Consider the following 25,408-nt stretch of genomic DNA (forward strand, 5'->3'; position numbering starts at 1 on the left):
TGCATTATAAAACTACATCAGTTTATCAGAAATACTTGAGAATACCATCTGATATGAACAGTTCAGCATGACTTCACATTTTGAGGTAGTCTAACAGGATGAAGATCAACAACAACACTCATCGTGTGTTTCGATTCCTAAATAGTTTCAATGCTGGTATCGATATCAATCAATAAAAGCCTGTCAGGATTACCTGTTGTCATTATGCCAATCCCCTAAAGACATAGCTAATTAGCAATTACCTATAAATAATGTATGTTAGCTAGTGTAAAGCCTGTCATGCTAGTTATAAGGTTAAATCTTTTTTACAATGGGACTAGTGAAGTGGGCACAATGAATCTACCAGTGACAGTTAGTGGAACTAGCAGTCAATGCTACTCAGCTAACTAGCTGACAGACTAGCTCTGTTTCAAACTCGATCATTAACTATTTTTGACTGGATTTAAATCACTTGACAACTCCACCCTGTAGCTGACATATTTATCAAACAACCCAGAGAGTCTGGCTTCACACTGACAGCGGGTCTGGACAGTTTCAGCTGCCTGCTCAAGTTTACCTAAACCCCAGAACCCACCATTAGCAAGCCGTTAGCCGGGTTAGCTAATATTAGCCAACTGATTAGCCACCTTACCAAGTACTAAAACTGCTCCTGGTAGGTTACTGACAACCTCAATGACATGTTGGGATCATTTCTTACCCTTTGTAATACGCCTTCACCCGGACTTGGTGTGAATTCTCCCCGGGGTGGGACATGGTGCTGTCCCGCAACGTCGGCATCCTGAGCTCAGCCGTGGTCCGTCTGAATCCCCGATGCCTCCCTTCCTTCTCCGCCTCTCTAGTTTGTGTACCACGCCCCGAAACACTTTGTTTTTAAGGTCCGTCGACACGGCAAGTGAAGAACGAGGCTAGTGTTGATAAAAACGAAGGTTTTTGCCTTCCTCAGAGAAACTAAAATAGCATGTAAAGTAAAGAAAAACTTGCGGGGTCCGCCAAACAACTCCCTACTGCAAAGGCCTGACGACGGGCGAGTCCATTGTCGGAATGCATGGGGTTGCGCATACAAACACACAGACATGTATCCTGACACATTTGACGTCAAAAACATTATAATGCATAATATCAAGCTGAATTTAAGTCAATAATGTATAACAAATAAGTATTAAATGGTAAACATTTCCAAAAAGTAAAACATTATCCATTTGCTGCATTCCGACTGTACCAATTGTAGCTTTATAAGTGGGTAAGTGCGGCTTTCAGGTTCAACAATCTGAGCTCGGACATCGGAGAAGCCCTCAAGACATGTTGCGCATTCAAGTGCTTTGGTTCGGAAGTAACATCAACATGGGTAGAGCAGGAATAGAAGTAAAAGCATTTCTCTTTTTCTTACTTTTCATTTTTTATTTTAGAAAATAACGGAATCCTCTGTGTTGCTGTGCTAGAAAACGTGATTGATAAAAGAAAAGAATGGGAGCAAATAAAATATTAACCCAAACCTAAAATAACAGAGTACATTCACTCAATACTGTAATTAAGTATTTGTGAGGTATGCTACTTGTACCCTCTTTTACTTGAGTATTACTACTTATACTCCATAACATTTATTTAACAACTAATGGTTTTTTAGCAAATTAACAAAACATAAATAATACAATATTGCAAGATCAGTGCAAATCAGATCAGATAAGAGAAAGATGGAAAGGCTTAGCTCGTTATAAAGTAGTAATTCATCCTTATTATCATCCAATAATATAACAACTCCATGCAATTCCTGACAGTAAGTGTTTTCAAGCACAGGATTTATGCTTTCCTGCAAACACAAAACATAAAGAGCTTTCAAATTATGTTGTCCCCGTTTAATAGATAGATACAGTGAAAAACGAAATGCTATGCCATGAGAGAAACCAACCCAAATGGAAGATTAGCCTATAGGGTTACTTTATTTCTGTGTTATTAGCATCAGCAGTTTGTGAAATAGTATTTTGACGCATATGTATGTGTTGTGAGCTAAAACCCAGCATCACAATCTTTTATTTTTGTGCCAATATTCAACATTTTCTCCAGACATTATCATGATAAATAAATAAATATATTCAAAACGCATAAAAAGCCACTTTAACCTGTCTAACATCTGGGACTCTCCATGCAGAGCGCTCCGGCTGTGGAAGGTCCTCCCGCACAGCAAGCGGTGCTGTGTCTGGGATTTTTTATTGCCTGCTACCGTCTGATATGTTTTTTATCTCCATTTTAGACAGTATACTGCCGCATCAGAAGCTTCATGACTGGGACAATGTGCCGGGCTCCTGTCAGCTCCTGATGGCCTGATGGTGTCTCAATAGCAGGCAGGTAACGCCGACGAGAGGTGAATGATTGCATAAAGCGAAGAAGCGTCTGAGCGACGAGAGGCAGACAGGCAGACAGGCAGACAGACAGACAGACAGACAGACAGACAGACAGAGAGAGAGGGCATCTCATTGTTGAATGTTTAATCCGAATTTCTTAAATTATGGGCAGTGCATTTAAGATAAATTGTTGACGTTAAGGGTTTGTTAACGGAAATATCCAGCTGGTTTTTAATTGGACAGAGCCGGCTCTGCAGCAAAAAACAATCAATACTCAAGCTTCCTTAGACCATCAGTGTGCAGCCTTATTACATATTTCAAAACAACTCTCTTTTTAAAAGCCATCTGTTTGATATGACTACATATAATAATGTTTGACTTTTTTTAAAGCTTGCTTATCAAATTAGATAGAACACATCTATAGCATGGTGGCACTGCACCGTTGTCTCTTTACAGATGTGGTATTGGTACAACATAACCTTTAAACATATCAATAACATCAATGATTTACCCCCTTTCACATATCTTCATTACAAATTCATAATGTTTTATTTGTACATGCAATGAAGTCATCTGTGTTTCTTTATGTTATGATGTGCTGTCTGCACCTGTATAGAGAGATAATTGGCAGTTTCATGCTCTCTATATTGAAGTGACCAAATATGAAAACATGATTATGAACATGCATTTTTCCAAGAACATAAGCTAAACATACAAATAATGTTAGAGTCGGGTAGCTTATGTTACATAGCACATTTATAGGCTACATGTTTTATTAGCAAACAGGAACTGATTCAGAGCTGCACTCAAGGAAGATTCCTATTTATTATTTACGTGAATTTTTTACTGATTAAAAAAATGAAATGAAATATTATTTGTAACCAACAGTTGATTTGAGCTTGTAAACATGCAGTTAAGGAAAGTGTTAAACAACAGAAGCAGCTGCAGATCCATCCTCCTGGTTCAAGTCAAGTTTGAGTTGAACTTCCTGCTGTTACTTATTGTCTGTTTTATCCCCAGAGTTTTCCCATCACTGGATCTGTGTTTGAGCTGGAGATGGACAGGCAGGGATCAGCAGAGAAGCAGACAGAGACTAACAGGACAACCAGCACCCCCACCCCATCATCAGCAGCCATCACCATGGCAACAGTCAGCTCCTGCAGCACCACGTGCACCCAGGCGCCATCTACTTCCCTCAGCATCATCTCACCTGACAGACAGGCGGTCCAGGTATTAGACTCCTTTTACCCCGGCATAGTTTCATGAGAGGAATCCAGATTATAGACAGTACCTGGGAGTTATGCATGGTTTGTTTCATGTGAGAGGAATCCAGGTTATAGACAGTTCCCCAGGTTTCTGCAAACATTGACTTGACTGACAGGTAATCTAGACATTACTTGTGATTTAGTGGTTCATTGTTTGTATTTGAAAGGGAGTCCAGGAGGTAATACACGTGATTGGGGCCTGCATGGCTTGTTTCATTTGCAGAGAGACCAGGTTATAGACAGTAGCTGGGACCGAGTTCATCTATTGTCTATTTTAAGTGGAGTTCAGGTAAAGACGGATCCTTGAACCTATCTAAGCATTGTTTGACTTTGGTTGCAGGCAGTCCAGGTAATAGATAGTACCAGGAGCTGTGCACGGATTGTTTCCTTTGAGAGGAGTCCAGATAATAGACAGTACATCAGATCTCATTTAGCATCGTTAGACTTGACAGGCAGGTTTTCCAGCTGGACAACCTGCCTGGATTCCTTGTAGGTCCTGGGTAATGTCTATAACCTGGTTATAGACATTACCCAGGACCCAAGGAATCCAGGTAAAAGGTAGTTGATAGTTGACCCTGCTCTGCTCTTATAGCCAACACAGAAATTGTAGGAAATAGATAGTCTTCTGTTAAACTTTTAAAAAATTGTTAGTTTTGTTATTTATGTAATGTTATTTTGAAAAGGTGTCTTTAACATAAAATAGCTGATAAAAAGAAAGTATTGCTGAATGTTAACATCTCTTAAATATTCTAGGAATGTTCCAATCCTAACAGCACTTAATAATATTTTTCTCAAAAGAACATTTTCCAAATACTTCAAAGTATCCATTCTCAGCTAATTAAAGAGCAACAGGAACACAATTAAAAAGACTAACTGACTGAGTGCTTGATGTGTCCCTCAGGTGATCCAGCAGGCCATCCACAGACCTCAGAGCATGGCGGCTCAGTACCTGCAGCAGATGTACGCAGCGCAGCAGCAGCACCTCATGCTGCAGACCGCCGCGCTGCAGCAGCACAGCCCCCACCTGCAGAGCCTGGCCACCATACAGCAGGTCGGGTGGTGTTGGCCATGTGTTAGTGCAAACATGGAGAATAATGTAACATGAAGAACAGAGAGTGTGATGTCTCTCCAATGTCTTTCAGGCTTCAGTATGTCAGAGGCAGCCGTCGTCTTCATCCAGTGGCAGTTTGGTCCATCAGCCTGTGGGTGTTTCCCAAAACTCAGTAAGTGTTTGAGTTACGACTCTCATCAACTTGACCTAAGCAGACATATTCAAGTAATACTTTAGATGTTTTGAAGCAGGGTTACATGAGGTACTTATTCAAAGTCTGGAGAGACGGACAGGAGTTTCAAGCATGGAAGCGACAAGCAGCAGAAATGTGTTTTAGCCTCTTGAAGAGATCAATATACGTTTAAGTGTACGCTTTATTTAAAAATAACGTATTCGCTTTAACTTGCTGTCGGACTTCTTTGCCAACATAGAGCTGAGGCTGTAATCTATGCTCTCTTTGCAAAAACCTTTGACAAAAACAATATTTTACCCTGCAGACCACAGGAGTTGTTGACTGCCTCAATCTATTATCTTGTAAACAAGCCATTTCAAAACAAACTTGAAGCAGCAGTAGACCAGCAACTTCACACAACCTAACTCCAAAAAAACTGTCCCTTTCAACATTCATTTTCTTTCATGCAGATTACTCTGCCATCATCTCCAGTGACAGCCCAGCTGATTGGACAAACCCGAACATCCACTGGTGCTGCGACCACCATTTCCCAGCAGGCCATGCTCCTAGGGAACCGACCGGCCAACTGTAACCAAGCTCAGATGTACCTTCGCACTCAGATGGTACAAACTTTTTCAACGTTTTAAAGCACACTTGAAAATTGCACTGGAACTTTAAAACTGCACGAGTTGTTTGCCCTATTTCTATTTTTACCGAATGTGTTTTGTTATGTTTTCTCACAACATACAATTTGTTTGTTTCTAACCACTGAGCCACCTGTCTCTCCCTGCTTTCTGCTTTTTCTCCTGTCAGCTTATTCTAACCCCAGCAGCCACGGTGGCTGCAGTTCAATCAGACCTCCCTGCTGTCACCTCCTGCTCCGCTTTACCTCCCTCCTCTCAGGTGCACACTGCCAGGAATCAGAATATAACACACACCACTCAACTGAAATACCATAGACTGCAGGATGCTACATATCATGAGCTGCATAAAATGAGAAGTTACTTGATTAATACACAAGTTGTTGAATCCATTTTTGCATATTTAACTTATTAACATGTGCAACTATAGTCATGGATTTCCCTGTGTTGATGTTTATTATTGTTTTTATCGATGTTGACTATCGATGAATTATAGTGATGTAACTTGTAGGTGTGGTATTGGCCATTTATTAAGGACAGGTGAACAGGTGTTCAGTATAAGTGGAAGGGCAAACCATTTTCAATCACATGGCTTCTAATCTTTCAATCACATGGCTTCTAATGACTATTGTCTCAGTTTTTCTTTAAATAAACGGATGACAATGGATGAATAATATGGATGCTCGTTGATTTTTTTTTAACCGTTCATAACACAAGTCAAGTGATGAACGTTCGAGGAACTATTAATAAACGTTGACTTTTCTATAGACTTTAACAGTGACGTTCTCTGTGTGTATTTTCAGGTGCAGAATCTGGCTCTGCGTGCCCACTTGCCCGGAGCGCTGGCCACAGCTCACAGTGTCATTTTAAAACCATCCGCCCCATCACAAGCCCTGAATCTAAACACCTCTTTATCCAAGACGTCGATCTGCGGGCTGAAACACCACCAGCTGACTGACACCACCACAGAAACATCGGGACCCCACGTCATAACCCAAGGTGACAAGACATATTCAGATATAGAAATGTAAAGGAACATTTACTAGAAAGTGTGTTTCAGGCTTGCAACCCAGCTTTGAAAATGAACCCCCACAATGTGCCATAACTCTTCAGGTCAACTTTTTTTTAAAGAAGCTGGACCAGGTCCTAATGCATACGAATTAAGATTAAAAAAAATGTGTTAAAAGTCTAGATGATTATACTGATGCCTCTTTTTCCTAGTATTTATTTTCTTTCTCCTTTTGAAGTCCAGTCATTTTCTCTATCGAACGGATAGAGTTGATCGATAGATTGATCGATAGATTGATCGATAGAGGTAATAGGAAGGAGAAAAGAGGTAGGGTTTCTCTGGGGCATTTTGTAATAATTTTTTCACTTGCAGCCTCAATAATCTTCAAAAGTTATGTGTCGTTTTACTCTCTTTAGGGATGACTCAAAGGTACTAACTGGTGTAAGAGAAATCAGATGTGTGCAATAGGACTCCTGAGACGCACTTAGTTTGGGTTATGCTTTCGAGACCACTTTGAAGAAGAGACCGTTGTTTTGTTTTTTTGTTCCCTTAAGTCTTATCCATACTCTGTTTGCAGCCTTCTCTCCGGTGCAGACCCACGCTCTGGTCAAACAGCAGCTGTCCTGTCCCTCCGGCCAGCGGGGGTCTCACCACCAGCTCGTCCTCCATCAGACTGCGGGAGGGGCTCCACACCACCGGCAGTTCCAGCCCATCGCCCTCAGAGTAGCGCCTCAAGAAACCAAGTCCAACCTTCTTCCTCTTTCAATTAAAAGACTCACAGCTCCCTGCACCCATTCACACACCAACCACAACCCTCAAGCCCCCTCCTCTTCTCAGTCTTTTGCACCTTCAGTCCCAGCAGCCACCGTCCAGCCTCAGCCTCCTCCTCTTCTGGCCGCTCCACGCCGTCGGACTTCCTTCCCACAGAACCAGCCCCCACCTCCCCCTCCCCCTCTGGTCCTGCCCAGGTTGCCCCAGAACCCCCCGGCCTCCCTCCAGAGGCGACCCCTGCACTCGCTCCAGGCTCTGGCCCTCCAGTCGGGTCATGTGCTGCTGACGGAGCAGGAGCTGCCTGTAGCCGAGGCTCTGCTCCAGATGAACTACCAGAACCTCCCCCCCCCTCAAACAGTGGCTGTCAATCTGAAAGTGCATCGAGTCAGACACAATGAAACACCATCGGTGAGTCGCTTCTGTGTGCTGCGGTTACGTTTTGTAAGTGTTTCATGTTCACAGTATGTGATGGGTTTGTTGTGATTTGTATTTCAGTCGGGACAAACGTGCAAAGTGAATGGATCGAGCTCAGAGGCGAGGAGAGGTGAATCTTCTCCCGGTGCTCAGCGAGACAGGACCCCTCTCAATGGGCCGTTTAAGCAGAATGGTGCAGGTAAGATATGTAAAGAATAGAATAGAAAATATACATTACCCAACCTAGGCCAAAGAGTCTCCTCACTAGGCGGATGTTTCATGAAAAACCAGGGCTTATGTAAAAGCATAAATACATTTTAAAATCTGACCATGGATCTGTTTCATTAAGCTGTTTTGGAGCTAAAATAAATACAAATCTCATTGTAGGAAAACAATAATTGAATTATGTAAATTGTTTTGCAAATTACAGCCTCCATATGTTTAAAAATATGTCAAAAAGCCTTCAAATGATCTCCCTGCCACTGAAAACTAACCTGACTGACAGACATCTTGGCCCTGAGGAATACGTTTTAGTGGTCAGCCTTATTTAAACCTTCTTTAGGAAACTGAGTCTCCTGAAAATAAACTGGAATACAACTGGTAATCCTTCTTTCTCTGTTTTATCTTGTACCCCTGTTGTTGTTCAGCAGTGATGGGTTCACCCTCCATCACACCCAGCCGCTCAATGATCAGGTCACCGGTGGTGGAAGAGTCCTCACAGCTCACCACCAGCACCCCTCCTCCCCCGTCTCCCCCTCTGCCTCCTCCAGTCCTGCCAGCAGCGTTCAGAGGTCCCAGCCAGCCCCCCTCCTCCCCAACCAGCGCGCCCCTGAGCCCCGACAGGATACACACAACCCACGTCCTCACACACCTCATAGAGGGCTTTGTCATCAGAGAGGGCCTGGAGCCGTTCCCGGTACAAACACTGTGATATCACCACGAAACATCTGTTAGAGATGGATGCTTAAAACAATTAGACATATAATCTTGAATAATTGACAGTATGTGTTCTTGTGTTCATGGGTAATTAAAGTAATATTCTTGAAGATGCTTGATTTAAATAAGAGTCTCAAGACAATTCCAGAATGAGGTACCACAATGGTGAATCAGCATATGACCTACCAATTAATGTCATTGCGTATGGCGACATTGCATCAAAATATCACAAGCAGTGCACAATTAGATTAGATTTGAGATTGTTTGTCTAAAAGGTTTGGTTCAGGTACATTTCTACATTTAATATACTCTAGAGATGTTGTTGAGATATTGTAGCAATTGTACTTTCAACAGTAACCTCAAGTTTAAGTTTGTAGTTTATATAGTAACATTTTAACATTTAGATGCTTACAAATTAGCACCTGTTTCTACACAGGTGTCTTGCCATGTCAGTGTGCATGATTTATCTTTTCTGGACGCAGGTGATCTCGACCTCGATGTTGGCAGAACAGCAGGCTTCCCTTCCTGAATCTCAGGAGAGACAAACTAACGGGGACTTGGCGGCCGAGGACAGCCCGCTGGACGCTGACCAGTCGGATTCAACAGACTCAGAGATGGAGGAGGACGACCCTGCAGCAGACGGTGAGGTCATGTGTGTGTACATGTGAGTGAGTGTGTGTAAGTGTGTAAGTGTGTAAGTGTGTAAGTGTGTAAGTGTGTGTAAGTGTGTGTGTGACTAACAGCTGGCCCTGTGTAGTTGCAGAGCGGGGGGGGAGTGCGGCGGCCATGCTGCAGTGTGAGTTCTGTGGCAGTCGAGGTCACGCTCACACCTTCCTGCGCTCCAAACGCTTCTGCTCCATGACGTGTGTCAGGAGGTAAATAAATCACTCTCACATGGAGACGCACCAACAACACTCTCATTAATAAGAACACGTTATATCGAGCACCAGCCTGCTCCTCTAAAGCAATGCCAAACCAGAACTACAAATGGAAACCTGCCTTATGGAACAGTAAATATATTTAGATTTTTTGGTTGCACAATTTCGGAAATGTTTTGCAATATAGCAGGTATGATATAAGGGTAGTTCAAACTTTTTTTTTTGCATTATTCCCATTAAAATCAAATAATATATTCAAATTATCACAGTATGATTTTTTTTCTGTACCAAACATATATGTTTTGTTAAGTCTGTAAAATACTCTTGGTAGGCTGAGATATCTCTATAGCTCCACAATACTTCAAGCAAAATGGAAATGTTACACATATTAAGCATGTATCAAATATTGTGTTTCCTGTAATTAAAATGTTTCACTAGTTCATATAATGATTTTGATCAAATCGATTAATTGTGCAGCACTAATTTAAATTGATAAAAACGTGATCAGTCTATGCTATGAACACAGACACACTAGTTTTTTTTACATTCAAATTACTTCTGCCCCAAACACTCAACAACTAAGATACAAATTGTAATCAATTATAGCTTTTAAACAAAAGTAGTGGAGTAACAAGTACAACTTCTCTGAGATGTAGTGGAGTAGAAGAATAGGGTTTCATAATATGGATAAGAAAAGTACCTCAAATTTGTACCATCAAGGGTTTTGCCAAAGAGCATCCTTGCTTAGATAATAAGACTCTAAAAAATGCAGTGTCTACCACACGAGACGAGTAAACTAAAGATGATGTCTGTCTCTGTGGCGGTGAGACACATCCTCTGACATCTGGAGCCCATTGAGTTACATTTAGACTATAAGAAGAACTCTCAAGGGTGTAATCACTCCCATGTTTCCTATTGACTCTCCATCCATCAAAGAGTCCAGATGCAGACCATCAGCTCAGTCACTGAAACTCAACTCTGTGCCATTAGTAAACAAATGTGACCGTCTGCAGTGAACCGTATAAGTCCAATTTAACATCTGTTAACACCTCTGTGTTCAGGTTCAGTGTGAGCTGCACAAAGCGTGTCACGGTGCAGAGAGTTGGGCGCTGGGGCCACAGGCCCACGGGCCGGAGGGGACGCCCCCCCGGCAGCAGAGTGAACGGAGCCTCAAGAGAACACTTCCTGAGACAGGTCAGCTACTGGCACTGCACACACTGCACACACTGCACACACTGCACACTATGTACACACGGCACACACTGCACACACACTGCACACACTGCACACACTGCACACACTGCACACACTGCACACACTGCACACACTGCACACTATGTACACACGGCACACACTGCACACACACTGCACACTATGTACACACTGCACACACTGCACACACACTGCACACACTGCACACACTGCACACACTGCACACACTGCACACACTGCACACACTGCACACTATGTACACACGGCACACACTGCACACACACTGCACACACTGCACACACTGCACACACTGCACACTATGTACACACTGCACACACTGCACACACTGCACACTATGTACACACGGCACACACTGCACACTATGTACACACGGCACACTATGTACACACGGCACACACTGCACACACACACACACTGCACACACTGCACACACTGCACACTATGTACACACGGCACACACTGCACACACACTGCACACACTGCACACACTGCACACACTGCACACTATGTACACACTGCACACACTGCACACACACTGCACACACTGCACACTATGTACACACGGCACACACTGCACACTATGTACACACGGCACACTATGTACACACGGCACACACTGCACACACACTGCTGGGGTCACTGCTCATGAGAGAGGGGAAGGACACTCCTGGTCAAGTGTATTCACAATAGTCCATACATAATACTGTTTAAAAGAAGCAGAGCCAAAGCATCCATCGGAAATGCTTTGTGTCTACAACATGGCATTTGTCTTGTTTTTGTCTCGTGACAATTTTATTAAATGTTCTAGTTGAATGGATCCAGTTGACCTATGTTGTAATGCATCTATCTCTTTTAAAGTCAACCTTTATGTTGAAAAGACCATGACTTTACATGTGTAAAGAGCTGCAGTTTTCACAGGTAGGAACCTAAATCTTATCTGAGATGGCTAAGGCTAAATCCTGGTTGATTTTTGTGTGATTTGTCTTTTTGCTCCAGGCTCGTAGGTCGTTTGAGGAGACCCGACAAAGCTCTCTGAGAGACGAGGAAGAGCAGGAAGAGGAGGAAGAGGAGGAGGAGGATGGTGAGGATGAGCCTCCCATTCCCATGACAACCAGGCTCAGAAAACAGACTGAGAGACAGCGAGAGAGGAGAGAGAGAAGAAAGGGAGAGAGGAGGAGAGAGGGGAGGAGAGAGGGGAGGAGAGAGGGGATGAGAGGACGACAGAAACCATCAGTGTCTCTGAAGAAGAAGACGTCGGCTCTGCGTCTCAGTGGAACGTCCAACAAGTGTTTTCTTTCATCAACTCCCTGCCAGGTGAGACTTCAGTACCCCTGTGTGTCAGCGGTGAAATGAAACTAAGTACATTCATGCATATACTAAACTTATTTACAAATGTAAAAGGTACTTGTACTTTACTTGAGCGTTTTTCTTTTCAAATACTTCTTCTTCTGCTACATTTCAAACAATTGGACAGCTGCTGACACTTTACTGGTTCCTTTTTTTTTACATAAAATATGATGTTTTGTTATAAGTTAAACTGTCCCCAAACCTTACAGATGTGTTAAGATAAAAACGAACTACTAGTGTTTGAGGGGAGGTGTTTTCCGAGTGAGGGCGCTCGAAGTAGGGTGTGGGAAGTGAGGTATTTTAATTTATGCCCCTAGCCTGATTGGTCGACACAGCTGGTGTGATGAGATCTTACTGTAGAATCAGAGGGAAATGTACATTGTTACAGCAAAAGTGGCATAGCAGGTAAAAAAAAGGCATGCAATAATACAGAATAAGCTAACATATTAATATATAGAAGAAAAGCACACATTAGTTTTACTACAATACAAATAAAGACACATAAGTAGGTAAGTAAACATCCATGGCTAAAAATGATGAGCAGCAACTTCAGAACTTAGTGACATATGTAATGTAAGGTGTTGAGACATTATAACAAAATAAATAAAAGGTGGACATTCATTACAATGGTGGTTTTCACGTAATCATCGAATCAATGCCGCCAGTTGTTTAAAGCAGCGAAGTTAGCTTTGAGTAAATAAGTAATAAGTAAGTCATTCTTCAAAGATCTGCTAACAAAATGCATCAAAATGAACAAAAGACACTCAGTCTGTATCCTCTATTTCCTGCAGGGGGTCAGGATGTGGCCGAGGAGTTCCGCTCTCAGGAGATCGATGGCCAGGCTCTGCTGCTGCTGACCGAGGAACACCTGCTGAGCACCATGAACCTCAAACTGGGACCTGCACTCAAACTGTGCGCACACATCAACTCTCTAAAGGAAGCATAAACATGTTTTCTGATCAGGAGGACGTAAACACACATCAACAAGGAGGCTCTTTCCATTGTGTAGTCTAACACAGTTAGAACAGACTGTATGGAGACTCCTGAGACCACTGCCAAGGACTCCTCGCCTGAGAGAAGTCCACACACTGAACCAGCTGATACTCACACAGAGATGAGCAGTTCTTTCCATCTTCCATTTCAACAGTAGTGATTGTAGGTGATTATCCCTGGTTATCCATTTGTTTCAAAATGGTCATTAAAAATCTATTTGTAAAACATGGAAACAACTTTACCGTAAGTTATTATTATTAAGAATGCTGTACAGTGTCAAAGTTTACAAAACAGATTTACTATCTAACAGATTAGATTTTATACACTTATCATGAGCAAACTAATAATGTTTGGTGCCAAACTGATGATAGGGTTATTTATTATTAATGTATTATTGTCATAATTAATATACAAATAAAACCATTAATGTATTAAGCATTGTTTTGTGTTTTTTATTGAGTTTCATAAAGAGTGATAGTTTACCGTTAGTGCAAACTATACTTTTTTACAAACTTAATATATCAAATGTTGGGTCTGCTGAACAGAGCATAGGTATAACGGTCAGAAGATAAACATATATATAAATAACATATTAAAAAACACTTGAAAAAGACTGGCCTTTCATCTAAGCCTATCACTATACATGTACAGACAACGCAGAATATTTATTTATGGATCTCGAGTTGTTTAATACATAATAAATTAGATGTTTATACTTTCTGGTTGCTCAATGAGAGACCACAGTACTAAAAGAGACTTTCATAAATCTCCTGTATTTTGGTGAACCACCAGCAGAGGGCCTCATTCATTCAGTTACTACCATATACAGTCTATGGTTACTACCTAGGTTACTACCCGTTGTTAAAGGTAGGGTAGGTAAGAATGGAGAAACCAGCTCGAGTGCGCTAGAATTTGAAAGTATACAACCGGAAAAAATCTGCCTCTTCCTTCAGACTTCCTCACAGAGCCCCTCCTCCAACACACACATGACAATGAGGGCACGAGATAAGTTTGGGCACAGGTGGAAGGCTGACAGGCAGGTAGGCCATCCAGTTACTTTAGCCGGGCCGACTCAGATGGTGGTCGTGCTTTTTACTGCGCCACGGCTTCCACAGATGACATTTTTTAAATGTATTTATCATCAAAGTATTTAATATATTCATTGCTATCGGGATGTTAAGAGTATTCCATGGAATATAACAAAAAGTGTTTCTGAAGTGAATTACCTACCCCACCTTTAATCTTCCCCAGTACAGGAGACCAGGTGCAGAAATTGTGAGGCTTTTTAGATATATATTGCTGAGCCAAAGACCTGCATGTAGTCTTTTCTGTATACAAGTACTGAAAGCAAGCAGCATTTTACAGTGTTATCTAGTCGATGTTGAGCAAATTATAAAACACGTTATACATATAAATGAGTAATATAATTACTATAATTAAAAAGGAGGTGTAGAAGTATGAAGTTACACAAGTAAAGAACCGGTAACTTGTAATTTGGTGCAGTCCTTGAGTAAATGCCAATGTCGTTACTTTTCACCACGGGACAAAACAAGGCACAAATAACAAACAGAAGTCCATATATTTATAAAATATACACTATACAAAGAGTTGCCACACACAATAACAAAACATGAATGCTTTTTAACAGTAATAACTTTGTTTATTTGAAACAAGCCCAGACATTTCAGCTTTTTTTTACACATTAGAATCAGATTAAAATAGATTTTTTACATTGCTATAATCATTCAAGTGCAATTAAGTATACATTTCTCTATTGGAAAAATACTACTGCATATATCATACACTTTTCTACGCTATACATGGGGAATGTGTTGCCTGGATGGGAAACTTATCAGAGGAATGTATCGAGAATGCAGAGATGGTCAGGATGAAAACAGAATGACAACTTATAGAGTTTCCATGCACGCTGTTGGGTTTACAAGCTACTGAGCACAGGCTGTTGTTTAAGACATGGAGCGATGTGATATATATATCAATAACTCGATGAGAGAGGAGAGCACGCAGAGGCAATACGGTCTATCAGTTTTCAGGCACAGCAGAGATGAGTTTATACATTTGAAACCCAATAATGCTTGACTTTTACGTGAATTCATTACATTACTAAGGAAGGGCCTAGAAAGAACCATGTCACTTGGTACTTATGAAAGTGTGATCAGTTCAAAAGCTTCTAAAAACACACCCACAGATTGTTTTATGTATTCAAACGTTATTTCTAATTTAGTTTGATCTCTTATTGTCTGCTCACATTCGCTTTCTTAGCATCTGTATTGTTGTATGGTGTTTTTTGTGTTGAAGCACCTTGTCACTTTGGTTTTGAAAGTCTGCTATACAGGAGGTGAAAGTTAATAATAAACTCAACCACCAAATTGTCTCTTTTCCCCTGTAATTATAACAAACTAGGTCGACTCTTTGGAGGAAACTTGAAATCATTAGAAAATCACAGATAAAAGACAGAAAAAAAAGTGTAACGCAAAATCTTTTTCATTCTATGCCGAGTGCTCTAGTTTATTGCATCCTTTATAGCTGACGTTCAGCTGCACCCGAATTGGAAATGTGAGCGTTTAAATAAATGCCCCTCGACGATGGCTATTTATTTACCTGCTTTAGCTTTAAGTTGTGAAGCCTTCTCACATATTGACCAATAACCTGAGGCGAGAGCGGACATCTACAGCACCTTGTGACGTACAGTAACTACGATTCTAAAAACAAAACCATGCAAAGAACATTTACAAAAACAAAGCCAATAAAGTTTCAAATTCAAAACAATTAACAGTATGTAAAATCTCTCAAATGATAAATTAACTTATAAAACACAGGAATGAGCCTCTTCGTGGGGGAATGGGTTCAAAAGATTGCCTTTCTGCTTTTCGCTGGTTTGTCGAGCGCGACATTAAAAAAAGAGTTGAAAATGTTCTCCCGATGGCAGCAGCTTATGAGGAGCCCCGACCCGCAGAGAGGAGGGGCCGGAGGGAGCTGGAGAACCAGAGTCAGTGTTGTCAGTCGGGCTCAGGGCATGCTGCCGAGCGCGTCCTTCTCTGCAGAGATGGACTTCACCAGCTCCTCCACCCAGCGCACCTCGGAGGCCACCTGCTCCGCCAGAGCCTCGTAGCGGTTCTCCAGACGCCCGTACTTGCGTTTGAGGATGTTGGCGGCCTGCATGGTGAGGCGCGTCTCCTCCTGGCTCTTCTTCCTCTGGGCCGTGGTGCGCTGCAGCTCCTGCCGGATGTGGCTCAGGTCGGTGGAGATGCTCTGGTTCTCCTCCTTGTACCAGCCCTCCTTCTCCTCGTAGATGGACAGCAGCGCCGCCACATCCTCCCGGCACGAGCGCTGGTTTTGCTCCAGGTCCCTCAGGCCTTCCTCTGCGGCCGCGATCTCCTCCAGGACCTGCGAGAAGCGCTCAAAGTTGACGTAGGTGTTGTTGGGCGGCATGCTGGAGTGGGACTTGATGGTGTACTCCTTCAGACGGGTCGTCTTCAGACGGCGACGCTCAGTCTTGTTGTCTCGCTCCTCCTGGCGGACATTTCGCCTCTTGATCACCTGGAGAAGGAAATATGTAGAGGTTTAAAATAAGGAATGCAATTTGACAACAAATCTTGAGTGATGTTTGGCTTTTGAGAATCTAAGTAACAATAGTATTTGCGATACATAAACTTTTATTAAAGTTTGTTGAGTTGTTTTGAGTATAATGCAAGTGCTTGTACAATTTAGAAAAAGGGAAAAGATTTAAAACATTTTGTAGATCAAATAAAAACATTGAGCTGAACACACAACGCACTAAAGAAAGGTAGTTCAATTTCGCGATGTGTTTATCAAACAAGCCAAGAGTGCTTTGACATTGAAAAAAAGTTACACCATATAAACTATTAATAAACCACACACCTTAATCCAGGGATGCTGAAGACTGTCATCAATTGTCATTCTCTTCCTGAAAGCCAAAATATTCCACCAGTGAGCAAACGACCAAGCTAAAACGGTATATTTTCACAGAAACGTGATGCTTTATTTACAGCATAATATCTGAAAAGTTCTTACTTGGGATCTTTGACGAGCAGACGGCGTATGAAGTCCTTGGCGAGCTCGCTGGTGTTGCTGAAGTATTCTTCATCAAAGTCGTAGTTAACGGCTGAGATGTTAGTCAGGGTCTCCTGCTTTGTCTCCCCAAGAAATGGCGAAGCCCCGCTCAGCCTGCAGGAACACAGATAAAAGGATTCGCTTTATGAAACGACACGGCGGAGGAGCGAGCTATTGAAGTTTGAACTAAAGTCAACAACAAGTGGTGATGTGAAACACAACTCACAGGATGTATGTGATCACTCCGATGCTCCTGCAGAGAAGAGGAGAACCAGGCATGAATGAAAACGGTCACACAGGTCAAAATACAGCTTCCAAAACAACGTGTTGACATCTTACCACATGTCCGCCTCCAGTCCAAGGGGCTCGTAGTTCACTATTTCTGGAGCTGTAAGCACAGAGGAATGCTTTCATTCAAACCAGATGTGGAGATCTTAGACGCACTGTCATCAACTTACCAGCTGGGCACACACAGGAACAACACTTTAAAGATGTTTACTTTATTTGTGAAAAAGAGGAGTCACTTGAACTCACCAACAAACTCTGGTGTCCCAAAAATGTTCTTGAACTCGTTTCCTGCTTTAATCTGATGAGCAATCCCAAAATCAATCAGCTTGATCCGGGGGTTTGGGACGTTCTTGTCCAGCAGCATGATGTTCTCGGGCTGAAAGACAAAATAAATAAACATTAGAGGGAGAACAAGGTTTTGAGGCAGAGCCCAAGAAATGAATAAACTGTTACAAGAAGAACATCCGAGTTTAAAGAGCCTGTGACACGAGTTTCCCCCATCATCCAAACCCATCAATTTGAGTAAATATTGTCCCCTTGAAAACCGTTACTGAACTGATTTTGGATATTTGTACTTTGATAACCATTAATCTGCCCTTCAATGTTGACCATTTCCTGGATCTGCTCGGGGATTCTTCAAGTCCCGCCAAATTACGTGTGACGTCATTGCGGGCACAGCGCTCCAGCTGCACCGTTCAGGATCCCAGCATCTGCATGTACTGTAAAAGCACGATGGCGCACACAGCAGCAAGCTCAGACAGCGATGACAGTTTAATGTTGAACGTGTCTGAGAGCTCATATGAGGCTGAAGGATCGGTTTATGTTGTATCTGTTAGAAGTTTAGGAATTAGGTGCGTCAATATGGGCGATCATACGGTCATGTAGCCAGTGGTGGAATGGGACTAAAAATCATCCCGGGACTCTCGACCGGCCCACTTCGGTACCGCTAGTAAATTGTCAACGGGGGGAGTGGGGGATGTCAGGGGCGGCGGGTGCTGTAGATAGTAAATATGTAAATATTTGTGTCACTGCATCCTGGTAAAATACAAATATAATGCAATGTCTGTGTCTTTGACATTAGCGCTGCTAGCCACCTGTGCCCTGTACTACGAAGCCAGTTCAACATACCCTGGATATGTTTGAGTAACAAACTAACAACAACAACAACCTAACAAACGAGATCTCGCTAAGCGGTCCTACGACGCTGGTTATTAACTCGGTAAATCAAGCCAGGGTTTCTCTCACCAGCTGAGAGCGCGTTCACGTCTAAGACACGAGTGGATCTGACTTTAATTACATTTGACTCGAGTGTTTCGTCAACATAATGTGTTGCTAAAAATAATACTTCTGCATACAGTATGTGACACTGTAAGTGTTGCACGGCCAGATACGGCAGATAAGGAAATATATGATATATTATGATATTATATGATCGATGATCTGATTGATGATGTAATATGAATGATAAGTGCGACACGTCGGCGTCTTCTCTGCATACGGCAGTTTAAACTGTATGTCCTTTATCCTGTAATATGACTTGAGAGATTTAAACTCCGCACACTGAGTTGATCTCTTTTCTATAGACGCCGGAGGCGGGCAGCGTCAGGTAAAACAAGTTATTTAGCCTTCCCAAACCTGAGCCTCACGCGCCGCCTATGGGGGATGTGCTAGTGACTTATCCGACCGGCCCACTTCGGTACCGGCCCATCGGGATTCGTCCCGATGGCCAGTCCGCGACTGCACCCAGCCCACGTAAACTGTCAACGGGGGGAGCCTCGCTGCGGGGAAACGGTGGACCTAGTGTCCCGATCGGAGTGGGAATAATAATAATAATAATCCGTGCATTTTATCCATTAATTTCCCCAACATTGTGGTGAAAAAAACACACGTTTAATCCATGTTGGTGTACTACTACAAAAAGCATCGGTTTGTTTTCTCATCAGGAAATGCAGACCGGCACAAACAAACGATTTTTAATCATCATTCTCACGATCATTTAATGTATCATATGTTCGCCGAATTGACATGAAAGCACTAATAAATGTAGTTTCATCCACTTGAGTTTACAACTACAAAAATAATCGATTTGTTTTTATATCACATCCTACGGGAGGAAATTCAGCAGCTCTCACTACCGATTTGTAATCCTAATGTAATCATCATCTTCACCACGATCATGTATGTTTATGTTCGCCGAATTGACATGAAAGCACTGACAAATATGAATATACTGTAGTCAACTTCATTAAAACGTTATTAACGTGCCTAAACTCAGTAATTCACCATTTCTACGCATGACAACACACTTTGTCCGTGTTTGGCTCTCTCGCCGCACAGTGAAGCGTTCCCGCATTGACGTCACTTCCGGCTTCCCCCAAAACTTCAAAATGAGTCGAAGGAATTTCCCCGCGATGTTCGAAATGATTGATATTTAACGGAACGGTATCGCTTTTTCTTTTTTAAACTGACGGTTCGAGATTACTATGCTGTCACAGGCTCTTTAAGTGTGCATTCCCATTAAAACAACGTCTTACTGTAGTTGCTTTTTCTTCATTACCTGTTTGTCCTGGAACTAAAGTAACAGTCTCAAAAACAAAGTCAGACAGCCAGGATTCTATACGTCACATACCTGAGGAACCAATCCGTCAACTAGCGGGTTTGCACTTCACTAATCACTGGTATAACATGGAAAGAAAAAGAGTAATGTGCTATACTTTCAAAAAAACTTCTCCAGAACACGGTTTTGAAAATGTTATCTAGAAACCCAATAGGTTATATTGAAGCCGTACGCTTTCCATCCATTTATCTTTGTGGAGACAGGGTGTACGAGGCAAAATCTTGGTCAACTATAGTGTTTTCATATTCATAAATAAGTACATAATGATCAGGCAAAGATGTAGTGTCATTTTCAGACCAACCGATTATTCTTTCCATGAAACAAAACGTCCTCTAAATTATGTCACTTCGATAAACAGATACGTGTCATGAACTTAATAGGCTAATGTAAAAACCTAAAACCTCTTTATATTATTAGTATCGCCATGCAGCAAGGACTCACAGGGCCCTCTCCTGTCTCTCAAAAGGAGAAATCTCTCTGCACACATCAGGGAGATTTCCAGTACAGCATAAACGTCTTCTTACACCTCAACAGGAATCCTCACTAACATGTCAACTACGCCTGCTGGACCAGAGTCTCACTAACGCCTCCCTAGCCACACAGAAGACTGACCTTGAGGTCGAAGTGAGCGATGCGTTTGGAGTGGAGGTACTGAACCCCGTCCAGGATCTGCTTGAGGAACTGAGTGGCCTCCTCCTCCGTCAGAGACTCCTTCTCAGCCAGGAAGTCGAACAGCTCTCCTCCGGACACCAGCTCCAGGATCAGGATCACGTCCGTCTTGTTTTCAAAGATGTCGTGCAGGGTGATGATGTTGCTGTGTTGGATTTCTCGCAAGATGTTGACTTCGCGCTCAATCTCCTCGCGGCTCACCCCCCGCCGGCTGGAGGACAGACGCCGTTTCTTGATGAATTTGGCTGCGTATTCAATACTCGTGGTCTTCTCCTTACACTTACGAACGATGGCAAACTGTCCACTGCAAGGAGGAGAGGAAACCAGCGTTAAAAACAAAGATAACGCAGACCTTCCCTGCCACTTTGGGTTTCTTCTGGCTTAAACGATTTGCTGCTGGTCAGAGTACAGGCAATATATCAACACATGACTTTGGGAAATAATAACAATTTGGTTTGTCCACACTTTAAATGAAGCAACTTCTACTTATGTTCCTTGAGCAGAGACTATGACATCAATGTAGGGTTCGAGGTCAACCACAAAGACATTTCTTCTTCGGATCCTTTTAAAGAGGGGGGTTTTGAAAAGCAGCTGGAAAGGGTGAAAGTATCCAATATATAAAAATATGAATAATTAAAACTCATTGCTGTAACACAAATATTCTGTTATCAAGTTGTTTCTGTCAATCCACTCATCAAAAGCGACTGTAAAGTGAGAACATTTCAGACCGTTGCCATTATAAAATCAACGTCAGAATGGAAACTGGTTTAAAACAAGGCGTTTACATATGAAACAAGTATTCTTTTTACTGCACTGGAAAACGGATTCCATTTGTTTTAGAAAACGTCAAGGACATTAGTTTGTGGAATAATTGTCTTAGTAAAGAGGAAATGTTTGCAGGGATCTTGTGACCTATGAGATTTATCATGTGGGCCAATTTGGAAATCCTGACCCCTAGGTTTGGAAACACTCGACTAAGTCATGAGTTCATATTGAATACAAATGAATGTTGGTATTGTAAGCATTATGTGGAAACCCTTTAAAACTGATGTTTGATGCTAAAAAAATATAGTTATTTACCATAATCAATATACAAATGTATTTAAAACAGTTTTGTTTTATAGAATTTCTGAATAAAATTACTGACAATAACTCACTAATGTGCAGGTGGGAAAAAAGTATTCCATAAAGCATGACTGGGCAGAGAATTCAATGCGTGCACGCACACAATAGCTTTGCTGCATTACTGCAGCAAAACGTAGCTTGGGTAGAACATGTAAACTATAAAGATATGATGACTCAGTCACAAACTATAGAAGCCCATTGTAAAAAGGTTATTAAATGTTGCTAACACTAGCCTTCATAACATCTAATGCTTTTGGTGGTTTGCAGCTCCTATCTGGCATCAAAATGCATCTCAAACACAACTCAAGCAACTGTGTGAGATGCATTTATTTATTGATGTATTACAAACTATAAGCACTGGTAATAAAACACATCTTTATAAAAAGGGAACTGTTGATGCTATCGGATACTTGATTTAAAAAACTAAGTACACAGTGTTTCGATGAAAGCAGGTAAGCATTTTGATTCACTTCATAAATACCTGGTGTCCTTCAAATGTGGCATATAAAAGATCCTAAAGCATCATGTATGTGCCTTTTGCTTGACTGGCCGGTTTAAATAGATGTTAGAGTCAAGTGTATATCGTTTCTTGACTACAGTTGTCACACTGACAACATGTTTTCATATACATTGGTGTCACAAAACATTTAGTCGGAGAAGAAAAAAGAAACGTACCTGCCCAGTTCCTCTTCCATCTCATAAAACACCTCCACATCCTCTTGTCTGAAGCCAGCCATTATTAAGTGCTGACTGGAATGATGATTCCTTAAGATTCACTGCAGAAGCAAATAGAGATATAAACCATATGTTTGAGTTTTGGACAAACAAAACAAGCCATGAACTTTGTGAAGTGGTCATGTTTCACTATTTAGTAATATGCATTGTATAGAAAGAATAGTCTTTTAAAAAAGCAAGGGCAAGATACATGTACCTTTATATTGAATCTCTAAATTACTTGATGCTTTGGCAATGTTGTCCCTGTTACATGCCAATAAAGCACAATTAATTAAACATGTATTTGACAGTTTATGATTGACAGTGACCAAAACAACGCCGTGTTAGTAAATCTAAACTGTGATACGACTATTTATCAGGCCACATTAATATGTTCCACCTACATGATCAAGTATCTGAGCTCTTTTCCTCCTTATTTGGCCCGAGGAAACTCAGCTCCAGTTTTCAGAGAGTTTTTGGCTGATGTCAGACCTCTGCATACCAGTCCTACTACATCACCTCCTCCTAGACTCAATTACTGCTATTCAGACACAATGTAAAGCGTCTGGCGTTTTTTGTTTTTTATTCATTAAACTTTTTTCTAGTATATGGCAGTGAAAATACAATTCTGGTTATAGTTCACAATGATAGATTTAAGACAGTTTAACGTCCGTTACAAGCAGAGAAATCTTTGCAGTGGTCAAAACAACAAAAAATGTCAAGCTTCTAGCTAACAACACAACATAAAACTAATACCGACAGACAAAACATATTAACTTAAGGAATAAAAACCCATTTGAAAGAAGAACTGAAGTGAATCCCGGCGACGGAAGAGAGCTAACATTAGCTTAGCTGGTTATTTAGATACTGAATAAAACCGGCTTTCGCTGTTTGTCACAATCTTTAGGAAAACCTGCAATGAATAACACTGACAACAATGTGAATATTGAACTGAATAACATATGAAGCCATGGCTATTAAAATATACTTACAGTATGGTTGGACGAGTGCTGCATTCCTCTTCAAAGTAGTTGTGTATGAATTCCCAGACTCAACCGCATGAAGCTCGAGCCACCGGCACATCCCACTTCCGGTTTCTCTTCGAAATGGAAGTAGTCAGCGCTGGAAGTAGTATAAAAGTATTTTAATGATGCTAGCACTGCAGAAACAAAATACACTTGCTAGTATTGACTTATTTGTGCAGCAGCAATACAGAAATGGTTCAACCTCAATGTAAGAAGACATTTTATTTTATATCGTAACGATTACATTATTTTTTATTAAATTAATGTAATCATAGAGTAATCAAAATAGCCCTAAAAAGTACGCCATATTTGTTTTGTTACATTGTTGTTCTTATAAATGTGTGTAGGCTACCAAATAACTGTATTTGCTAAGTCAACTGTAAAACACAAAATTAGATTGGAACAATACTGTTATATTTTACTATCTTTTTTATTATTTTAAATATATTTCTAATTCTCTACCTGTGTTTTTAATTCTTGTTTTACTTTTATGTGTGCACCACGACACCAAGTCAAATTCCTCCTATGTGTAAACTGGTAATAAACCTGTTTTTGATTAGGATTCTTTTTTATATCCAACACAGAGCTTCAACCAAGCAGTATTCTTAATGTTATTTTAGTAGGCATATCACTCTGATAACCATGAGGGTACTGTCTTCTTGCTAAAAAAAAGAAGCAAAACAGATGTTCAATGGGTTTTCGAATGAGAGCAGAACTGCATATTATACACCAGGCTCAGTGACAGTTTTATTCCACAGACCATAAGACTGTTAAACACCTGAACTAAGAACATCCGTAACATTCATCTGTTTGCAACTTACAAATTATGTATAGACTCTTATGGCACTACTTCTATTCTATTTTATTGTATTTACTTGCACTATTTTATCTGTTTTATTGTGTTGCACTGTTGGAAGAGCCTGGGACCTCCGACCTAAGATTTCCATCGACATAACTACACTGTGGCTGTACGAATGACAATAAAAGCCTTGAATCTTGAAAAGGTCCGCTCTTGTTCTGAAGGCAGAAATCGCTCCAGTTCCGGTGTTGATGTTTTACTTGATGCAGGTAAATCCAAATCCACGGCAGACAGGGGGCCATATGGATGACCTCATGCTGAGTGAATCAAGCTGCAGTACGTCAATGAATAACAAGTTTCAGCATGCAGCAGCAGCAGCAGCATGCAGACTCAAGTGGGACTGAAGTCATTCACACCACAATAAAGCACATTTGTTTATTCATTATTGTCTTATTTGTTTTTCATGGGCAGTGCAGTGGTGTAAAGTAACTAAGTAATTACACAAGTAATGTACTTAAGTACAGTTTTGAGGTAATGGTACTTTACTTTTTACTTTCCATTTTATGTTACTTTATACTTCAACTACTTTTTACTCCAATGCAGCTTTTAGTTACTAGTTACTTTTTAGATTTAGAATATAAGCTTATTCAAAATAAAAGTTATTTAATAAAAATAAAGTAAAGATACAAATAAATAAATAATAAATACATAAATAAATAAATAAATAAATAGACGAATAAATAAATTAGGAAAAAAATACAGGAAAAAAATAACTGGAAATAAATACAGGAATAAATAAATAAAATAATAAATAAATGATAAATATATATGGAAATACACTAAACAAAAATATAAACGCAACACTTTTGTTTTTGCTCCCATTTTTCATGAGATGAACTCAAAGATCTAAAACATTTTATATGTACAATCTGATCAATGATGACATGTATAGCCGCATGTCATCATTTCAGCGCTGGTTGTCTTGGTGGTGCCCAGCAAACAATGTGGGCTTCGTAAATAATTGGACAGC

The 25,408-nt window shown here is 41.0% G+C and overlaps 3 protein-coding genes across 9 annotated transcripts in view; 1 reads left to right on the forward strand and 2 right to left on the reverse strand.

The window, feature by feature from the left end:
• The window catches only part of prkci (protein kinase C, iota), a 35,851-nt gene extending 34,624 nt beyond the window's left edge, over positions 1 to 1,227 (reverse strand). Inside the window, exon 1 of the mRNA XM_034208552.1 lies at positions 698 to 1,227. Coding sequence (XP_034064443.1) covers positions 698 to 777 — 80 coding nt within the window. The 5' untranslated portion in view covers positions 778 to 1,227. The remainder of the gene's footprint in view (positions 1 to 697) is intronic.
• Positions 1,228 to 1,298: 71 nt separating this feature from the next.
• phc3 (polyhomeotic homolog 3 (Drosophila)) lies at positions 1,299 to 13,485 on the forward strand. 6 transcript variants are annotated; one of them, XM_034208485.1, is made up of 16 exons: positions 1,299 to 1,362; positions 2,249 to 2,343; positions 3,360 to 3,569; positions 4,506 to 4,655; positions 4,747 to 4,827; positions 5,298 to 5,450; positions 5,641 to 5,730; positions 6,272 to 6,467; positions 7,055 to 7,656; positions 7,744 to 7,861; positions 8,310 to 8,578; positions 9,081 to 9,240; positions 9,356 to 9,473; positions 10,538 to 10,670; positions 11,706 to 12,023; positions 12,848 to 13,485. In XM_034208485.1, the coding sequence occupies exons 3-16, from the start codon at positions 3,396 to 3,398 to the stop codon at positions 12,911 to 12,913; spliced, it is 2,628 nt and encodes an 875-aa protein (XP_034064376.1). In that variant the 5' UTR covers positions 1,299 to 1,362; positions 2,249 to 2,343; positions 3,360 to 3,395; the 3' UTR covers positions 12,914 to 13,485. The 6 variants fall into 6 exon arrangements, with proteins under 6 accessions (XP_034064376.1, XP_034064374.1, XP_034064391.1 ...); XM_034208483.1 differs by having other exon boundaries at positions 2,249 to 2,339; XM_034208500.1 differs by lacking the exon at positions 1,299 to 1,362 and having other exon boundaries at positions 2,153 to 2,339; positions 8,313 to 8,578; positions 11,706 to 11,856; positions 11,904 to 12,023.
• Positions 13,486 to 14,684: 1,199 nt separating this feature from the next.
• On the reverse strand, positions 14,685 to 23,652 carry dapk3 (death-associated protein kinase 3). Of its 2 annotated transcripts, XM_034208626.1 has the most exons (10): positions 23,547 to 23,635; positions 22,772 to 22,818; positions 22,516 to 22,616; positions 20,659 to 21,019; positions 17,676 to 17,805; positions 17,481 to 17,529; positions 17,368 to 17,394; positions 17,103 to 17,255; positions 16,950 to 16,995; positions 14,685 to 16,607 (listed from the first exon to the last, which is right to left on the reverse strand). In XM_034208626.1, exons 3-10 carry the CDS (start codon positions 22,575 to 22,577, stop codon positions 16,077 to 16,079), a joined length of 1,359 nt encoding a protein of 452 aa, XP_034064517.1. In that variant the 5' UTR covers positions 22,578 to 22,616; positions 22,772 to 22,818; positions 23,547 to 23,635; the 3' UTR covers positions 14,685 to 16,076. The 2 variants fall into 2 exon arrangements, with proteins under 2 accessions (XP_034064517.1, XP_034064511.1); XM_034208620.1 differs by lacking the exon at positions 22,772 to 22,818 and having other exon boundaries at positions 23,547 to 23,652.
• Between the last annotated feature and the right edge of the window lie 1,756 nt (positions 23,653 to 25,408).

This window comes from Gymnodraco acuticeps, unplaced genomic scaffold (assembly GCF_902827175.1).
Source record: "Gymnodraco acuticeps unplaced genomic scaffold, fGymAcu1.1, whole genome shotgun sequence".
In the NCBI taxonomy this organism is placed as follows: Eukaryota; Metazoa; Chordata; class Actinopteri; order Perciformes; family Bathydraconidae; genus Gymnodraco; species Gymnodraco acuticeps.

Bases quoted from the DNA above. Each gene is read 5' to 3' on its own strand.
- phc3 (XM_034208500.1), top strand. From the start codon at position 3,396: ATGGACAGGCAGGGATCAGCAGAGAAGCAGACAGAGACTAACAGGACA. The intron at 4,828-5,297 runs GTAAGTGTTTGA...TCTTTCATGCAG, and splicing joins TGGGTGTTTCCCAAAACTCA to ATTACTCTGCCATCATCTCC. The intron at 7,862-8,312 runs GTAAGATATGTA...GTTGTTCAGCAG, and splicing joins GTTTAAGCAGAATGGTGCAG to TGATGGGTTCACCCTCCATC.
- dapk3 (XM_034208620.1), bottom strand. From the start codon at position 22,577: ATGGCTGGCTTCAGACAAGAGGATGTGGAGGTGTTTTATGAGATGGAA. The intron at 21,020-22,515 runs GTACGTTTCTTT...TCCTCCTTGCAG, and splicing joins ATGGAAGAGGAACTGGGCAG to TGGACAGTTTGCCATCGTTC. The intron at 17,395-17,480 runs GTAAGATGTCAA...TCTTCTCTGCAG, and splicing joins GGACTGGAGGCGGACATGTG to GAGCATCGGAGTGATCACAT.